The 18,480-nt window shown below is 37.8% G+C and overlaps 10 protein-coding genes across 10 annotated transcripts in view; 5 read left to right on the top strand and 5 right to left on the bottom strand.

Annotated features, from left to right (window-relative positions):
• Positions 1–1,911, bottom strand: part of C9374_008023 (uncharacterized protein) — a gene marked incomplete at both ends in the record, with an annotated part of 2,592 nt that extends 681 nt beyond the window's left edge. Inside the window, 5 exons of the mRNA XM_044698054.1 lie at positions 1–36; positions 365–764; positions 838–843; positions 966–1,655; positions 1,706–1,911. The exon at positions 1–36 is cut by the window's left edge and continues 107 nt beyond it. Coding sequence (XP_044546137.1) covers positions 1–36; positions 365–764; positions 838–843; positions 966–1,655; positions 1,706–1,911 — 1,338 coding nt within the window. The remainder of the gene's footprint in view (positions 37–364; positions 765–837; positions 844–965; positions 1,656–1,705) is intronic.
• A 533-nt stretch (positions 1,912–2,444) lies between these two features.
• On the bottom strand, positions 2,445–3,575 carry C9374_008022 (uncharacterized protein; the record flags this gene model as incomplete). The annotated part of the gene is made up of 1 exon (XM_044698053.1): positions 2,445–3,575. One exon carries the CDS (start codon positions 3,573–3,575, stop codon positions 2,445–2,447), a length of 1,131 nt encoding a protein of 376 aa, XP_044546136.1.
• A 619-nt stretch (positions 3,576–4,194) lies between these two features.
• Positions 4,195–5,886, bottom strand: C9374_008021 (uncharacterized protein; the record flags this gene model as incomplete). The annotated part of the gene is made up of 1 exon (XM_044698052.1): positions 4,195–5,886. The coding sequence occupies one exon, from the start codon at positions 5,884–5,886 to the stop codon at positions 4,195–4,197; it is 1,692 nt and encodes a 563-aa protein (XP_044546135.1).
• A 1,102-nt stretch (positions 5,887–6,988) lies between these two features.
• On the top strand, positions 6,989–9,022 carry C9374_008020 (uncharacterized protein; the record flags this gene model as incomplete). The annotated part of the gene is made up of 1 exon (XM_044698051.1): positions 6,989–9,022. The coding sequence occupies one exon, from the start codon at positions 6,989–6,991 to the stop codon at positions 9,020–9,022; it is 2,034 nt and encodes a 677-aa protein (XP_044546134.1).
• An 849-nt stretch (positions 9,023–9,871) lies between these two features.
• C9374_008019 (uncharacterized protein) lies at positions 9,872–11,815 on the top strand (the record flags this gene model as incomplete). The annotated part of the gene is made up of 1 exon (XM_044698049.1): positions 9,872–11,815. The coding sequence occupies one exon, from the start codon at positions 9,872–9,874 to the stop codon at positions 11,813–11,815; it is 1,944 nt and encodes a 647-aa protein (XP_044546133.1).
• Positions 11,816–11,926: 111 nt separating this feature from the next.
• Positions 11,927–12,811, bottom strand: C9374_008018 (uncharacterized protein; the record flags this gene model as incomplete). Its single annotated transcript, XM_044698048.1, has 1 exon — positions 11,927–12,811. One exon carries the CDS (start codon positions 12,809–12,811, stop codon positions 11,927–11,929), a length of 885 nt encoding a protein of 294 aa, XP_044546132.1.
• Positions 12,812–13,278: 467 nt separating this feature from the next.
• C9374_008017 (uncharacterized protein) lies at positions 13,279–14,493 on the top strand (the record flags this gene model as incomplete). Its single annotated transcript, XM_044698047.1, has 1 exon — positions 13,279–14,493. One exon carries the CDS (start codon positions 13,279–13,281, stop codon positions 14,491–14,493), a length of 1,215 nt encoding a protein of 404 aa, XP_044546131.1.
• A 180-nt stretch (positions 14,494–14,673) lies between these two features.
• Positions 14,674–16,035, top strand: C9374_008016 (uncharacterized protein; the record flags this gene model as incomplete). The annotated part of the gene is made up of 1 exon (XM_044698046.1): positions 14,674–16,035. One exon carries the CDS (start codon positions 14,674–14,676, stop codon positions 16,033–16,035), a length of 1,362 nt encoding a protein of 453 aa, XP_044546130.1.
• A 119-nt stretch (positions 16,036–16,154) lies between these two features.
• On the bottom strand, positions 16,155–17,699 carry C9374_008015 (uncharacterized protein; the record flags this gene model as incomplete). Its single annotated transcript, XM_044698045.1, has 1 exon — positions 16,155–17,699. The coding sequence occupies one exon, from the start codon at positions 17,697–17,699 to the stop codon at positions 16,155–16,157; it is 1,545 nt and encodes a 514-aa protein (XP_044546129.1).
• A 62-nt stretch (positions 17,700–17,761) lies between these two features.
• On the top strand, positions 17,762–18,432 carry C9374_008014 (uncharacterized protein; the record flags this gene model as incomplete). Its single annotated transcript, XM_044698044.1, has 2 exons — positions 17,762–17,977; positions 18,082–18,432. 2 exons carry the CDS (start codon positions 17,762–17,764, stop codon positions 18,430–18,432), a joined length of 567 nt encoding a protein of 188 aa, XP_044546128.1.
• Positions 18,433–18,480: the final 48 nt, after the last annotated feature.

The raw sequence follows: 18,480 nt of genomic DNA, 5'->3' as shown, positions 1-18,480 counted from the left end.
TATTGTTGCTTCTCTCTTCAGCGGAATTGACAAGCTCTGTACAAAATTTAATGAAAGAATCAGGAAGAAGCTTTTCTCTTTCGGAAGATGGTGAGCTCATTGTTGAATAGGAATAGATCACAATCACTGTTTTTTTTTTAAATTGAATAGAAATTTCATTCATCATGTTGTTTTTTATGAAGCGCAAGAGGACTGCGCTGAGCTTTTTAAAAAAGGAAAATCACCTTGTTTTGGAAGAAAAATCGGCGTCCTTGTTATGAATAAAAAAATAGATCAATGTATTAATGAATGACTGCTAAGGTTTGTAGGATCACACAACTCATACATCTTGATAGCCATATTTCCTTCTATTCTTTAAACAAACCACCAATAAAATTAAAACAGTTACCAAATTCGACACTACAAGAATGGGTGTCAAAGATACAAAAGCAATGGCAATGTCATTGTCTCCCTTATTGAACTTTCCGCAGCATACTTCTCGATCGTGATTATTGCAATCCAGACACCAATTGCTCGAGATGGATTGCTGCTGTAGTAATTGCTCAAATATATCCAAATCACAAAATTCTTGTGAACATCCAAAACTAGTGAGTGTCAATGGTCTAAATCTTGTGTCATTGTATCCATGATTGTAGACAATACGAATGGCTTTCTTGTTATTGTCCAAAAGGTGCAATTCGAATGCCATATTTGATCCATAAGGAGGATGAGCACCCATAAATTCATAGTCCTGAGGGAGTTTCAAACTAGCTGCTAATGCTTGTCTGTTGATCATGTCAAGCGATTACAATAAAAATATTTCACAATTATTTAACAATGTTAATTGTTTCAACTTACATGGTACTGTGTGCATGACGTAATAATTCACAATTGAAATTCATTCACAATTGAATTTGGCGTAATAGATTGAATAGAGAAAATACATTAGCATATTATAAAATTCCTCTTTTTTCACACACACTTACGTATCATGAGCACTGTAGTGAATATATTTATCCTTCTGAGCTTTGATTTGTTCCAATAAATTCTTATGAAAATTACTACATCCTTCTCTTCCAATGGTGTCATAGCTGAATTTTAGTCTCAATAATTTATCTCGAAGATTTTCCAAGGTTCTCCAATTATTTACAACCCATTCCAAATTTAAGGCTTGATGAGAATGTTGTGTGAGTAATAAATCAAATAAAACATGCAACTCAGAGTCTCTCTTGTTCCATCCTGTCACGTTATATAATTGATTAATAAATGATCGATATTCATTAAGAATTTTGGTTTGTTCAGGACCTTCCTCAGCAGTTTTCATTCTTGATTGAACAGTGTTACATATTTCAAATCCTCGAATGAGAGCATCCATATCCTTGGTTTCAGTGTGAATGGGAATAGCTTGTGTACCGTTTGGTAAAGAAAACCCTAAATTTGGTTCTTCGTTATTAATGATTGCTGTACTACCGCTTCCCTGCTTAAATAATCCCATACTCACACTCCAAAGAGACATGAGAGTTCGATCATAGTCTGTGGATCGGAAATGAAATTGAGTTTGATTATAGCTCGAGGAAATTCCTCGAATTCTATTACTAGACAAGGGATGTAAATATCGATTGTATAAAACATCTCCCATGTGTGCACATTGTTGTTGACCTAGACCTGTAAGTTGACTGTTAACATGATTGCAGACAACTGACGTAGTAGAGTTGAGAGAACTTACCCAGAATTTAAACCTAATTGTGAATACCAATTAAATGGATCATTTGGAATGTATTCATTTTCATGAATAGTTGTTCGATCGCAATGTCGTGACACGACTTGAACTTGAATAATTTCACCAAGTGTGAAAAAAGGCTTCGGAATGAACACGGATGATACAACAACAATCAACAAAATTGAAACCAATAATACGAAATGTTTGGTCATCAAGACAATTTTTCAAAATATTCAAACAAGGACAAGCGCTAATTATTATGGTTATAAATTTCTCAGAAGAGTGTTTGTTGTATTTAAAAACAATCGAATTTGTTTGTGAAGAAATACACAAAGATGACACAACAATCTGTTGTTTTCGTATTTTTTTTGTGTGTGAGATGAAAACGATGGAAAATGAGAAGGAAAATCTTGTTGAGGAGGAATTTGAATGTAGTTGTTATTGATCTCGATCGGGTTGTTCATCATTCCACGATAGATGGGATTGTTCAAATGTTGAAGATGAGTGGTGTCATCATTCTCATCAGAGAAGGTAATTACGTTACAGGTATAGGATTACAAAACTGGTGCAAAAACTCCATGTTTCTTCAATGGCGCATTCAAAATGCTTCAAAATTGTGCACAACTTGAGAATTCTTTGAGTCTTTCAAACATTCAAGGTGGTGGTTCATTGTCTAACGAGAGTGTTGATTGGTAGTAGTTCCTTGTACAATATTCTCAGAAATTTATACTTGTCCAAAAAGAACTCAATGACTATGGGTGGGCTCCACTTGTATGGTAATTAACTGTTGTGCACAGGATACAGTTCTTCCTCTTGGAGTTGGAGAAAGAGTACCAATGGAGCTACAAAAATTATGAATAGTGTTGGTGTCAAAGGCATCTTCGTCTTCACTGCAAGTACTGATTCTTCGTATGGTTGTACTTGTGAGTGTGGTGTTGTGATTCAGAGTGGTTGGAGAATTTGAGCTGTGATGTTGAATGTGATGCATGATAAATTTCACAAAATCATTCGATGTGACATATCTTTGAAAAGTGTCATTCTTCAATGAGAATTGAACTTCCGCGAGAGCTCTATCAAAAAGTGAAAGTGGTACTTCTCCATTCGATTGATTTGATTTAAATTCAGAACAAATGACCTCTCGAATATTGCTTGAAATATTAATTTCCTTGTCACTTGCCATCTTCACATAAGTTTCAATAATTGAATGAGCCATATCTGTTCGATCTTGTGGCAAGCTCAATAATTTAAACTCGGTCACTTTTTCACAAAACTCAAAAGGAGCTAAATTACATTCCAAATTCAAATATTCTTTAAACGATTCGACAAACTCGGGTCCAGACGTAATAAACTTTTCAAAATTGAACTGATAACATTTGATAATTTCTTTGATTGTTTTTTCATAACTATCGACCATGATACGAGGTGAGCTTGACAAGGACGAGCTCAATGAATTGATTGTTGTTGGTACAGAACCATTTTCAATATTGTTACCGTACACTAATTGAACACCTGGCGAGTGTACAATGGGCATGAAACCACCATTGGAACTTGTACCACTGTTTGAACTTTTGCTGGATCTTCGTGAGGTGGCGGTGCTGTCAGGTGACAAATTGGGGCTTCCTGAACAGCTCTTGGATCGAGAGCGTTCAGAGATGGAGAGTGAATGAGAGCTGTTTTGAGAGGATGATGGAGAGGGAGGAGGTGAACCAGATGGAGAGTCATTTGCAACAAATTGTGGTTGAGTGGAAGTAGTGGTCATACCTCTTGGGGACGGATATTTTCGATTGTTATTGGCGCGTATCCTTGAGGAAGGAATTAAATCTAAATGATCGCTGTCACTGTCGACACTGGTAAAGTAGGAAGCTAGAGTAGGCATGTGAGTGGAAAGAGTGTGAAAAGAGAGTGTTTGTTTTGTTGTTGACGTTGTTGTGGTTGGGAGGTGCGTAATTTCTTACCGGGTGCAATTAAATTGTGGATAGGATGGAGAAATTGTCGGGTGTGAAAGAAATCTTGTGAGTCGTATGTAAAAGTGAAAATATTATTTGTGAGAGACAAGCTGTGAAACAATATAATAACAAGGAGGAGACTAAACCCTTTCAAAAAGAAACCCCAAAAAGAGTGTTTGTTGTTAGTAGAGATACAGCAATAATAATTAGTGTGTCGATTCGTCGATGATTCACTCTCTCTGTTTTTTTTGAGCGCTGATAAGTTGTCATAATCAAATGCCGAGAATGACGTTCGCGAAACCAACGTTCCAACGGTCGTGCCTATTTCCGAGTCAGGACTTGCCAAATCTCTAAAAGGCAAAGGCCCATTGAGTGTGTGAAGGGTCTTGTTGGGCTTGGGTGCAATTCATGAAGCGTACAACATGACAAGAGGTTCTTTTTGAGGAATAATTGTAAAACTATCATTCTGGGTAAGATGCAAAATTAAAAGCTCGTTAATAAGAGAGGAATTGGTTGAGAGACAAATAAGGATGAAAACAAGATAAGACTCTATTCATTTCGTTGTTGGTTACTCTTTGAATAAATTAAAGTTTCAATCACTCGACACGAATTCTCTGAATTGATTCTCCTCTCCTCTTCACTCATTTCTCTTCGTTTCAGAATTCCTTTCAAGAAATTTTCAACTCGTTTAGATCCTCTTGTTGCCAGCAATTTGTTGAACAGACCTACTGGAAATTTACCACCCATGTCCAGAAATCCTGCCAAAGTGATACGAGTATGCTTTTCATTAACTCTCTCAATAACTACTCCTCCTAAAAAGATTGCTTGCACACAACCTTTAAAAACTGTAATGTCATTAGATTCTAGCGATTTTCTGACAATCGTGTATCCAGTAAAATTGTCATGCTCTTCTCGAACTGAGGATCCAATAACAAAATGTCGATCGGTTAATGGCCATACAAGTTTCAGTCTAGAGCTTAAATACGACATGGCATACTTGTCATTCTGTACAAATTTAACACAGGATGGTTGTGTCATCATTTCATCGACAATGCCTAATATTCTCATATCTAAGGTTGCAAATAACACTTCCTCTGGTGTTGCTTCCAAAATGCCTACTTCTTTGATAATCTTTAACCCTCGATTATTGTGATAAAATTTGCTTTCTGAGACGTAGGTCAGTGATTGTTGTGTTTCAGAAACCAGTGTCCATAATTTGTCGAGATTGATCATTGCATGCACCAAATCAAAATGTCTATCATCCACTGTTTCACAATTAATACAAGCCATGAGCGTACGAAATTGTTCATGGATCGATGCAACCTCTTCGTCCATGGAAGTGGTTTGAGAACTAATGATATCGTCTTCGTTGTTGTTGTTGTTGTTGTTAGTATTAGGAGATGTGTCTGAAGAGGTTGGGGATAATGCAGAAGGTGAATTCGTAGAAGGTGAATTCGATCCTTTTCGTGTTATGGATAGCTTCTTTTCTCCAATCTTTGAAAAATACGAGCTTAGATACTTGTAAACGAGATCCATATTGTGTGAGGAAACATCCTTGAGTACCATCTCAGTAATGAATTGAATAAATTGCCTACTTTTTACAAATCTCACAAAACTGTCACAATTGAGCTGTAAACTTATTTCCACTCTAGCCTCATCAAATAAATGAGGATCAATCTCATTGTCTGGTCTCAAACATTCCTTCTCAAAGTTCCTTATTATATTTTCTTTCACGGGATACGATAAATTCACTTGATAAGGCGAATAATCATCCATAAATCGACTAATTATTTCCTTAGCTTTTTGCTTTCTATTCATGGCCATGATGTTATGTACGCTACTACTATTATTCGGAGTGGAGGTTGAAGATGCACCATTATTACTACCACTATTCTTTGATTTGGTTTTCAGCAAGTTTTTGAGAGGTGATGATGATGACGATGATGACGAACCACTGGTGGGTGATGAAGAGGGCGACAAGGAAGAATTAGAAAAAAGAGTATTCTTCATCGGACGAACCATCATCTTTCCGAATGCAAATTCGTCAACGCTCATAACAAATTCCAGGCTTCCTGAGTTGTGTTCATGTTTTAGAAAATCAAAAAAGCCAGACATGAACGGCTGGTCGCTCATACATAATTCCAATTGAATTTGGTACTGTTTGAGTGTTTCTTGAATGGCATGATGAACATTTGCTAAAAATTGTTGTTGTTGGCTTGATGTTGAGAGCGTCGAGGGCATGGTGATGTTGTTGTTGATGATGGTGATAATGATGCACTCACTTCTCTTTTGACGGTTATTAAATAATGGTTGCGAACGGTCGAATGTACGACGAGTTGAATATTGGATGACAAACTGTTTGGTGAGATGTTTGTTAGGTGGATGATGAGATCCGCTTGTACACACAGATTTTCAGAAACGACAATAAGCTGTATCTCTCTCTCACAATAACGTTTTTTCACTCCAAGCGAAATTGTTGGGAATCAACATTTGAATCCATCTCTTGTCTCTCGGCACAGATATTGTAATTTATGGGGAATGAGACCAAATGTGATTGACTCTTTCCTAACAAGACTGTGCATGGCATACAGAAACCACCAGTTGCAATTTGCGTGATGATAATGAAACCAAAACACAATTCTATGTTGTTTAAAAGTAAGTTCTTCGCTACAGCAAGGGAGTAGCTACATCAAGGGACAACCATGACCTCCCAACCGCATTGAAAACCAGAGGAAAAACAAGTTGCGCATGACTCCTCGAGTTGACACTCACACTTCCATAATGACCAATTTCAATCCATAGGTTTTCCATTCCACTCGTTCGTTTCAAACCTTTTCGAACTATTTATTGAGGAAATTACTTGAAACGAAAGAAGTGTTGATTTCTTCCATTCCTTTCAACTTCTGGAATGGGGTTTGCCCTGCCAAATGCAACTCCAAAGTACTTGTATGGAAGTGAAGTGATTGTTTAATCACCAAAGGGTGCTTCAAGTTCCACTCTCCAAAGAAAACAACAACATATCGTTGATAGGTTTGTATGTCGCAATGTTGCTCACCCTTTGGTTGATAGGATTGTATGTTCGCTATGGTGATGATGATGATAAAGGTCTCTCAACACGAACATTCTTCAACTCCGTGGACTGAACACTGTAAATAATATTAGCGAACGTGAAAAAGGTGTTTGTTCAATTGAATTCAGCATTTCTTGCTGTAATATTCAACCATCACTACAACTCAAAGTTCTACAAAACAAAAGAGCAGTAGAGCTCTACTTGATTTGGACGGAAAACCACAAGCTCTACATTAGTTTCATCAAGACTTTGTCAAAAACTTCATTCATCAACATGAGGCTCTTCCGAAAATCTGAACCATCACGAGAAAGCGTTCATGACTCTGGACTTTCCATCACTTCTCCTAAGTCTCCACCCAGCTCACCAGGTGGTCGTGAAGTCACTTCGCCCATCTCTCCGTACAGTGCTTCCACCATTTTAGGACCACATTCGGGTAGTAGTTCGTTGAGCGTGACACAAGCATCCCAATCCTCTAGATCAATGCCTACAACACCTTTGGGTATGTTTCCTCTGAATGGAGATCTGTCATCGCTCAGCTTGGGAGAAAAGAGTAATTCCTCTAAATCAGCTCCTATTGACGAAAAGCTCCTTAAACAAGTTGTGATTGACAATATGAAGCGATTTACCATAGTTTTTGACACGTTTATCGAAAAAGGAGGAGACAATGTGGAAAGCTTTAGAGATTTCTTAAAAATTGAAAGAAATGATGCACCACTCGAGTTTGTTGAAATTGTAGAGTCTTTTAAACAAGTGACGGATGCCACCAAGAAATATGAAATGGCAAAGACCATGATAGCAACCTATATTGACGATTCGCTGACGAGTGACAAACAATTGAATCTTCCTAATATGATACAAGATGAGACACTCAAAAAGTTCGAAGAGGAGTGCTCAGATTCATTAACACCAAGTAATTTGTTCGATAGAGCACTCACTGAAGTTTATATATCTCTAAAGACTGACAGTTTCTTGCGATATACAAATAGTCCACAATTTATTCAGCATATTTGTGGTCATGTACAGAAAGAAATCCCACATGTGATAGGTTCAACAAACATTGAGGCCTTGAAAAAGTGTCTGGTCCTTTATTTTTCTGATATTGGCTTCAGAAACAATCGTAGATCAAGAGTTCATTCTTTAAGCATGACCTCTTCATTTTCACTTCCAACCACTGCGTATTCCAAATCTGCGAGTACACTTTTCCTAGCCGCTGATGAAGCAGTAGCTGAAACAATGTCACAATCTAGTGATGACAAAGACGAACCTGTCTTTATTAAGGAAAGATTTTCAGAATTTCTCAAAGAGCAAGAACACAAGTTCATTAACGAGAGATTCTTCGATTTATTTTACGATCTAACAGCACAAGATGACATGTTTGATCTGATGGTCGAGCATGAAGCACTCAAGTGTTATACAAGCAAGGAAAAGTTTTCATCTCCCCTTTTGACTCAAGATCAGCCTGATGAATCCACTGACAAACTTGGTGATACTGGTAGTGTCAGTAATTTTGGACTTTCAGAATTGAGGTCAGACTCTAAGAGCGCATCCATCCTAAATGGACAAGCCTTTTCCAAAATGCTGAATTACAAATTCTCTCAAAAACAACTCAAAAAAGGTGCAAGTTTATCCGAAACAAAAGGTCTTCCACTTCTCAAGAATGTAGGAATTGTAAATGCAACTTCGAAAGAAGTGTTAAACGCCATGTTAGACTCTAGATACAGTAACATTTTAGATCCAAACCTCAAAGACACAAAGTTCAAGGAGTATATTGAATCCAAAGACAACACAACGTTGAGATTTTCAGAAGATTTATCCCCTCAGTTGAGTGGTGATTATTCAGTGTGTTACCATCGTTGCACAATGAAAATGCCATGGCCTCTTTCAAAACGAGAATTTTTAATGGGTACTTCAGTGAGAAGAGAGTTGAACGATGATGGAACAATGAGTGATGATTATGTCATTGTGAGAAAGAGTATCTGTCCAAAGCAAGTGCCAGTCGAAAAGGGAAGCGTTCGAGGCCTTATTGTGGGAGGAACGTTAATCGAACAGATCAGTTCCAATACCACTCGATATACCTCCATATACTTTACAGATTTCGGAGGAAAGATCCCAAAGTCTTTCCGAAAGAAAATTCAGACCTCACAAAGCACATCCTTTCATGCTGGGCTCATTAAGGTTATTGAAACAAGGAGAAAATCGAATGAGAACGACTTGACAGCAGACCTCTCTTTACACACTACAGATACGCTAGAAGATTATTTACAAAAAGTACGGCTGATTGTGTCACCTCAGCAACCAAACAAGTGATGAACATCTACAATTGTTGGTCAAAGATTAAAATTGGATCAATCCTCTTCATCATGATGGCTGCAGAGCTGTTCATTGTTGGTGAAACTCTAAAATTGTAACCAAACATTTCCAAGCAACGTGCACTCCGTCGTTCGCTTGCTCCAACAACATCGAAAAATCATTCTCACCTCGTCATGAAATGCTCTCTAACGGAACCATGAATTGCTTCAATTTCTTCAATAGGCACGTCAATTCCAAAACCATTTTCACGTGAAATATTCTTGAACGCAAAATTGACCTTTCTCACGATGACTTTAGATCGACTTTAAAAAAAAGACTTGCGATCCTTCAACAATTGGTTTGCCGTGTCTTTCACAACGAAATCAAAAAGCACACCAACAACCGAAAAGTGCTCTCAGAATACCCTCTGTGTGGACACTCAACTGCAACTATTGTGTCTTTGACAACTCGACTCATCATCCTCTCTCTCCTGAAATTTACCTGTTTCAAAAGCAGTATCAGAGACAGATCTCTCTGAGCATCAACAAACCATCATCAGCAACTTTTTCAGCTTGATATAAAAACAGCCTTCTTCCAATCATCAAAATTCTTCGACGAGACAGTGGCGTTTTGGCACAAGGTATACTTCACTGCGCTATCCAACCACTACTTTTGTTTATCAAATATTCGAGTCGTTTGCCATCCTTTTTCCTCTTTTGAACGTGCAATTTGATAGATTCGCTTGCGCCAACTGAAATACACAAACGTTGTTCGATCAAAACATTTGAAACGTTCCCTCACTCACACTCCTCTCGCCTCTGGTTCAGACATTCTCAATATTGACCCGACCCGATCCGATCCAACAAAATGTCATCATCCTCATCATCGACTCTTGATCCTTCCTTTTCACTTGCCCAACAACAACAACAATTAGGAGCCTCCTCTCCTAAACTTGGCCATCATTCATCGGCCCGACAATTAAACGTTTCTTCATCATCAACCTCTTATCAAGTACCACATCCATTGAAACAACAATTATATCAGGCTGTTGTGAATGGTCAGGTTGACCGAGTTTGTACCATCTTGGATGAAGCATTAGATTATGCCCAACAACATTATAATACAAATACCAGTAATACCATCAATAATGGAAGTCTTCAATCACCAACTTTCTCCACGATGGCTCCTCTCTTTGCTAATACCTCTCCCATTCCCAATAGTAGTATCAGTCCCAGTAATCACAACGTTTCATCGCCTCTTCCAGGTACAAGTCAAACGAGTAATGGAAGTAGTCATTTGAATGGAAACAACAATCATCACGATGAAGAAGAAGATGTTGCGGTTGAGTCTCAACCACCCAATAATCAACAATTACACCAATCATCTCAATGTAATTCAGTTTCATCCTCTTCCTCTTCCTCCTTGTTAGGAACAAGTCCACCAGGTACTACTCTTTCTTCCTCATCAAATACTCCTAATTTGAACAATAACCCAACTTCATTATCATCCTCTCGTGGTGCTATCGGTGGTCCTTCTATTGATCAAATTGTTCTTAAAACGACATATCCAGAAGAATTTGATATTAATATTGTACATTTGGCTGCTAAAACCAATCAAGCTGATTGCTTGTCACATATCATTTCAAAAGCATGTTGTGATGAAAAATGTGGAGGTGGATCTCATAGCGTCGATTGTCAAAGAAAAACAAATGTTCTTTTATCGTCTGTTGACAAGCAAAACGCAACACCTTTATTCTACGGTATTCAAGCAGCTTCTCCAAACATTTGTACATATTTATGTAGCTTTAAGGTGGTTCAAGATCAATTGAATATGCATGCGGATCGTTATGGATTTTTACCAATTCACATTGCGTTGAAAAGAAAAGATTTTGACATGTGTGACACATTACAATTGTTTGGAGCTAAATTAGAAACAACTGTTGGTATGGGTGTTGGTTTGGGAGAATCTGTACTTCATGTTGCTGTTCGTGACAAGTCAATTGAAACGGTTGAATATTTGGCCAAGACAAAGCCTGGAATTTTACTCAAGAAAAATCAACAAGAAGAAAACGCATTGTTTGCTTGTTTGACTGACTTTAGAGGAATGAGAACAAAGAAACTTGTTACTTCTTTCCTTTCAACACTTTTACCAACTGGATCATCGTTGTTTGGTTCTGATGCATTCGAGAGAGCCATTCTTCAGAAGAATGCTCACGGAAGAAATATTCTCATGGAATCTATTGCAAAGAACGACATGTCCTCTCTCTATGCTATTTTGGAATACTTACAAAATGAGAAAAACAGTACAAAGAACAGACTCATTCCAATTCTTCTCAACGAAGTGGATTCCCAACAAAAGAATATTCTTCATTTGTGTGTACAATCAGTATTTTCTACTGGTATGGCTTTTGATCCAGACACTGATGAAGCAAGTTTGGATTGGATGAATGCTTTGTATTGGATTTATGATTTTATAGAAAACTGTGGTGTTGTAAAGGTGTCCAAGATGTCAGCTTTATTTTTAGCAAAAGACAAGTATGGTGACACTCCAAAAGAAAGTTGCAAACAATTCTACGACTCCACAAATAATGATCTCCAAGAACCTTTAATCATTTCTGAATCTATTGGTGAATCTGTTGATGAGACGCAAAACTTTTGGACTGCAGGAAAGAAGAGAAAGCAACCAAAATCCAGTAGAAAGTCTTTGAAGATTTCTGATTTGGATGACGGTAATGGTAAAAGCCGTACATCAATATCTCACCATGTCATGGACTTCCTTGGCATTAGCGTGAAGAGGGGGTTTAGAAAATGAGAAATTTATCACAACACCTCGGTCATTTTGAAAGCATCCAATTTTGCATTCATAAAAACATTTACAAATAGTTTTTAACAGTGAGCTTTATTGTTTTCAGTTGACCATTCTCTAGTCAACATATTCTTCGACAATGGAGACTCTTCTATCTACTGCTGTTTGAACAATCACTACTGAAGGTCGTCTGCCTTGAATATTGTTACCTTCCATGGATAAAAAGGTGAAAAAATCAATTTCTTTTAAGGATGAAGAATTCTTTCTTTTCGAAGTGTGTCTCTTCTTGCTCACTCGAGTTCTGGATTTGAAGAGCTTATCAATTGGCAAGTCTTCCTCCAAGAACGTTGGCGTAGTGTCCACCATTTCCTTACAACAAGTATTGGAATTCTCTACCCCTTCTGAAGATGAAAAGGAGCTGCTATTGGAGATTGAGTCACTCGCTTGAAAGCCATCTCGATTGAGACACACATGTTCTTTGTCCTTTACTCTATCTGCAAGCATCAGTATGCGATCCAAGGGATTTTCACAACAACATGTTGAAGAAGGAAATTTGAAAATGTTTTCCACCCTGGTTTGAGAAGTTAAAGGTTGGTTGCTGATGATCATGAGAGACCATTCATCTCCAGAATTGGTCAATTCAGCCTTATCCGATGTGTGTACGGATAGGCTTTCAGACGAAACACCTCCAAATCGAAATTGTGAAAGATTGTATTCGGGAATGGCTCGTGAAAGCACAGTGATACTGTCCAATTCGGATGCTTGGGATGATGAAACCTCATGGGCTGACTTGGATGCCAATTGTTCTTGTTGTTGTTTCTGCCTTTCTTCACCTCCACTCTTAAGATGATTTGAAACACTTTTAAATTTCTTGAAGGGAAATTTGGACTGTTGCTTCTTGGTGCTTTGACTTGAAACTTCTGTTGGAGAGGCTGGTTCATTGACATGTACTGGTTGATACCAACTTGCAAAGAGTTTAGCCATTGGGTTCAGGGGAGACATTTTATATTATTTTGCTCTTGCTTTGATTGTGGGTGAATAGTCTTTTTCTATCAATTAATTGAGTGCGAAGGGTATATTCAAAGAGATAAACTTCTCTCGGGCCGAGAGAGAGAATGTTTTAGGTTTTGGGCTTCTAGTTTCGTTGAGAGGTGCAGGACGGTTGATTCAGAGGAAGAATGAGTGACTCGATCGAGTCAACGACTGGGTTTGTTGTTTTTTAAAATTGTCGCCTTGAAAAGGTTTGATTTTCATGGCGAACGAATTTTCCTTTTTCAAATTCTCATCATGTGTCAATGTTATAAGCTGCTCCTTATACTCACAAAATGAAATGCATACTGTAGCATGCATTTTCAAAGATTCAATTTCACTAACCACCATCTTCCTTAGTTCACTTTTCCTTGTAATTGAACCTTAAGGAATACCATCGCCTCCTTCTCATTTCAAATTTCCAAAAAAAAAATAATCCCATGCATCCTTATGCTCGCTCTTTACAGTCCAACCAGCAAAATAGATTGTCATCATCAAGCAATGCGTTGTCGAACAATTTAGCAGGATCGCAACAACAATATATTTCTCCCTACGCTCTGCCATTACCGCCACCTACAACAACAAGCTCCGATCGATTTATTCCAACTGAAAATCCGTTTGGTGATGGGAATCATCCATCAACCTATAATCCAAATGTTGTGTATCATGATCAACAAGATAATAATAATACACCACTGGGATATAATCCGAATTATATTCAAGATTCGACATCTCACTCTCCACCTCCACAAGTGCCATATTCAATTCCACCATCGAATAATATACATTCACAAATTATTCCTTGTCTTGCAAAAGGAGAACAGCCTAGCTTTCAATATTTTGGAATTGGACCCCATTGTTGCTGGGAATTACTGATTTGGATTTTGAGCAAGCTTACGTTCGGCTTTGCTGAGGCTTTTGTGGCGCTTAACATGTATCGAGGTCAAGTTACAGAAATGGTGATTGCAGGGAGAAGATTAGAATTTGATTTGAGTGATCCATTCTTAAAAGTACCTATCCTTTGTATCATCAATAACTTTATCAATGATTTTACGTTTGGATTGTGGTACTTTAGTGGAATGATGCACCTCTTTTACTATAGTGAGTTTGATCGAAGAATATCGTGGGGAGAAGTTGTCGACCCAAACGAAGCATCAAAAGTAGTTTGGCATCCCAACGACAGTGGAAAAGGTCAATTTAAAATTTTCAGTGCCTATCCTGGAATTTTCACAGAAGCCATGACATGGATTTGCCGACTTCTCTCAGCAACATTTCTGTTAGGATTTGCAGAACCGTGGATCAAGAGTTATTATTACAAAGCCTTAATGCCGAACATGGAGTTTGGAGGATTGGGATCCTTTGCCCCATCCAACGTAAAACCTGGATTTGGTAGAGAAAAACTCAAAGTCAACTTCTCAGCCTCTGGTTCTAAAATGTTCTTTCGCTTTTTACAAGGTCATATTCTTGTAGTCCTCTCATTGGGAACATTTTTGTGTTGTTTTGGTAATTGGATAGATGCTTTCATGAACCGATATATTACTGTGGACGAGAGTGCAGCACCATCCTTGAGCGCCTTCAGAATTAAGGATGAACAAGCAGATGACACCTACTACGTTCATGAATATCATGAACATCATAGAGACAGCAAGATATAAACGTATTGGGAACGAAATCACGTACGTCTGTTTAAAATGGGAATCCAACCATAAAATCGTATTGTAAGAATTTTGTATTCGTTGGGCGCCAAAAAATACAACCCGCTCTCCAATTGCCGCTCAGTTGAATCATTTAAAAACTACAACAAAAAAAACAAAACAACAACAAAACACAATACAATGAGAGAAATTGTGCATATCCAAGCAGGCCAATGTGGTAACCAAATCGGTGCCAAGTTTTGGGAAGTCATCTCTGATGAACACGGCGTTGACCCAACTGGTGCATACAATGGTGATTCCGACTTGCAATTAGAACGAATTAATGTCTATTATAATGAGGCCACAGGAGGACGATATGTTCCTCGTGCCATTTTGATGGATTTGGAGCCAGGTACTATGGACTCGGTGAGAGCTGGTCCTTACGGTCAAATCTTCAGACCAGATAACTTTGTCTTTGGACAAACAGGAGCAGGTAACAACTGGGCTAAGGGTCACTATACTGAAGGAGCTGAATTGATTGATTCAGTTTTGGATGTTGTGAGAAAGGAAGCTGAAAGTTGCGATTGTTTGCAAGGATTCCAAATTGCTCACTCATTGGGAGGTGGTACTGGTTCAGGAATGGGTACATTGCTGATTTCCAAGATTAGAGAAGAATATCCAGACAGAATGATGATGACCTTTTCTGTTTTCCCATCACCAAAGGTCTCCGATACCGTCGTCGAACCATACAATGCTACTCTCTCTGTTCACCAACTTGTAGAAAACGCTGATGAAGTTATGTGTATTGACAATGAGGCTTTGTACGATATTTGCTTTAGAACTTTGAAGCTCACTACTCCAACCTTTGGCGATTTGAACCACTTGGTCTCTATTGTCATGTCGGGTGTTACCTGTTGCTTACGTTTCCCAGGTCAATTGAACTCTGACTTGAGAAAGTTGGCAGTTAACTTGATTCCATTCCCTCGTCTTCACTTCTTCCTTATTGGCTTTGCTCCATTGACATCCAGAGGTTCACAACAATACAGAGCTTTGACTGTTCCAGAATTGACTCAACAAATGTTCGATGCCAAGAATATGATGGCTGCATCTGATCCAAGACACGGAAGATATTTGACTGCTTCTGCCATGTTCAGAGGTAGAATGAGTACTAAGGAAGTTGACGAACAAATGCTCAACGTACAAAATAAGAACAGCTCATACTTTGTTGAATGGATTCCAAATAATATCAAGTCCTCTGTTTGTGATATTCCACCAAGAGGTTTGAAGATGGCTGCTACTTTCATTGGTAACTCTACTGCCATTCAAGAAATGTTTAAGAGAGTGTCTGAACAATTCACTGCCATGTTCAGAAGAAAGGCTTTCTTGCACTGGTACACTGGTGAAGGTATGGATGAAATGGAATTCACTGAAGCTGAATCCAACATGAACGACTTGGTTTCTGAATACCAACAATACCAAGATGCTACTGCTGAGGAAGATGGAGAATTCGATGAAAATGCTGAAGGAGATGCAAATGCTGAAGAACAACCAGCAGACTACTAGGCCAATAAAGTGTATAGATTTGAAAACCCAATACCACTTCTGTTGTTAATGTCGCGGACGCACAATGATTCCAAGATCACGCTTTGGAATAATTGTTTTAAAAGGTTCCATTTATCTTTTTATTTTTCAATTGGCTGAACATACACCACTTGAAGGGACTGCATTCCGTCTAACGCTAATTTGAATGCTTGAGCAAATTCGACACTTCGAAACCAGACCTTGATACAATTACAAGAATATTCCATATTCTGCAAAAGTCCATGTTCGATTATGTCAATCGAACAGTTGAATGCTAAACTAACCCTTTCCATAATATCATTCCATAGTTTTTCTAGATGGAAACTATTTGTTGATGGAATATTCCTAATTTCACAGCAATTAGAGGGTTTAACCTGACACAAAGATCCCTTCAGAAATCGTAATGTATGTCCTCCTTTTTGTTTTGGTTCAGTAAGAAAATACCACATTACCAAAATGCAATGATCATCATCATTGAATGTTAATATACCGTAACTCTTTCGCCACGACCATTGCTTCACATTAAATTTAACCTTATCAGATATCATGTGTTTCAATTCAGTCTCTATTTGGTTCAGCGTTGGTTCGTTAGAACCATCAAATCTGCTTAATTCCAGTTGTAACGCCCTGTACGGCTTAATAAAATAAATCATTGGATGACTGGAATTGGCCACTACTTGCTTTCTGAGAAAACAAGCGAGTTGATAGGCTTCTATAGAGGAGCCACACCCAATTAGACACACTCCTTTCTTGTTATCTTGAAATTTGGATATGGAAAAGCGTACGGAATTAACAACATCTTCTAAGGTTTCTTTTGCAAAACCAACCACAAGTAAAAATTTTGAGAACGTAATGTTCCATTCATCTTCTAATGAAGGTGACGAAAAATCATTATTTTCCGGCAAAGATATAGGTATTATATCTTCATGATCAAATTCAATATTTTTCATCCATTGAAAGGAAAGATGATTATCAAGAGCAGGTGTCCTATAATGTTGGTTGCAGAGTGGACACTTGACTAATGGTGTATTAGTCAAGTTCTCCAGCGTTATCAATGTCTTTCTTTGGTTATCTAAACAAACCACCTCGCAACAATCTCTCTTAATTTGCACCTGCACAGTATAACACTCTTTGCAATAATAAGAAGATTGATCTCGAGGAATGTCATCAGGACAACACGTGTTGTGAATACATTTAGGGCACCCTTTGCACATTAAGTCTGGTTTCAAGTGACGACAAGCTTCACAATGGGAAGTTGAAGATAGTTGTGAGGCTTGTTGTTCCTTAACTTCCTCCAAATGAGACTCCTTAAATGTTACTTGCTTATTTCCGCTCGGTAACTTGTCTGTTTTTTCATAATTATTTGCAGAATATCCATGATTGGTTGAAATGTGTGCTGAATGTTGGTACGGGTGATGATAATTATTATTTCTTGAATAATAATCTTTCCGATCATTATTCGGGTAATGACGCGTGTTGTTGCTACTTCTATATTGGTCATTAAATGTGTTATTATCATTATAACGCATTCGGTTGTTATTATCATAATTCTGTTGTTTTGTACGAGGATGATGGTACGTGCTGTTTCTTTCATTGTGATGATAATTCTCCACCCGCCCTCGAGAATAGCGACCGTATTCTTTCATTTTTTGATGAATGCGCTTACTCAAACTTTGTTCCGAATTCATAACGAGAACAGCAACAAAAAATGTCGTTATTGAATAACAATCGTTTTCTTATCAGAAACCCAGAAAAATCGGAATACAACCAGTACTGGTATTCTAAGGATACCATACAAACCTTTGTTCGAGTGATTGAGGAGCATTTACAAGAGAGCTCCGAGAACAGAGTAGCCTTCATGTCCACTCCTTCCGTGTATTTTTCAATGACCTCCGATTTGCAACAACAAGCGAAATTATTTGAGGTGAGTTTGATGTGAATGATATTTTCAATGTTGATCAAGAAGTAATTACGAATTTATGATAATTGTTGACAAACATGGTATGCTCAATCAATATTGTATAACAGTTTGATAAGAAATGGGAAAAAGATCAAGGATTTGTATTTTGGGATTTCAATCAACCAGACAATGTAGACTCCTCTTTACTTGGCACATTTTCTTTAATTTTAATTGATCCTCCCTTTATTACCAGAGAAGTATGGGAAAACTACACTTCGATAGCAAAGAAACTGGGCAAACCTGGATGTAAATTAATATGTTCCACAATTTCGGAAAATGCAGACATGATGAAGAATCTTTTAGAAGTGACAGCTGTTGAATATCAACCAAGTATTCCCCATCTTGTTTATCAATATAATTTGTACACTAATTTCAAACACGACCTTCTTCAACAAAAGAACAGTGAACTGTCAGAATAAATGTTCACACAATAAATTTCCTTTTCTTTAAGAAAAATCCATCACAAA

This window comes from Naegleria lovaniensis (assembly GCF_003324165.1).
Source record: "Naegleria lovaniensis strain ATCC 30569 chromosome Unknown tig031, whole genome shotgun sequence".
NCBI classification, from domain to species: Eukaryota; Heterolobosea; class Eutetramitea; order Acrasida; family Naegleriidae; genus Naegleria; species Naegleria lovaniensis.
The sequence above is the reverse complement of the archived record's forward strand: the minus strand, read 5'-3'. Positions and strand labels throughout refer to the sequence as shown.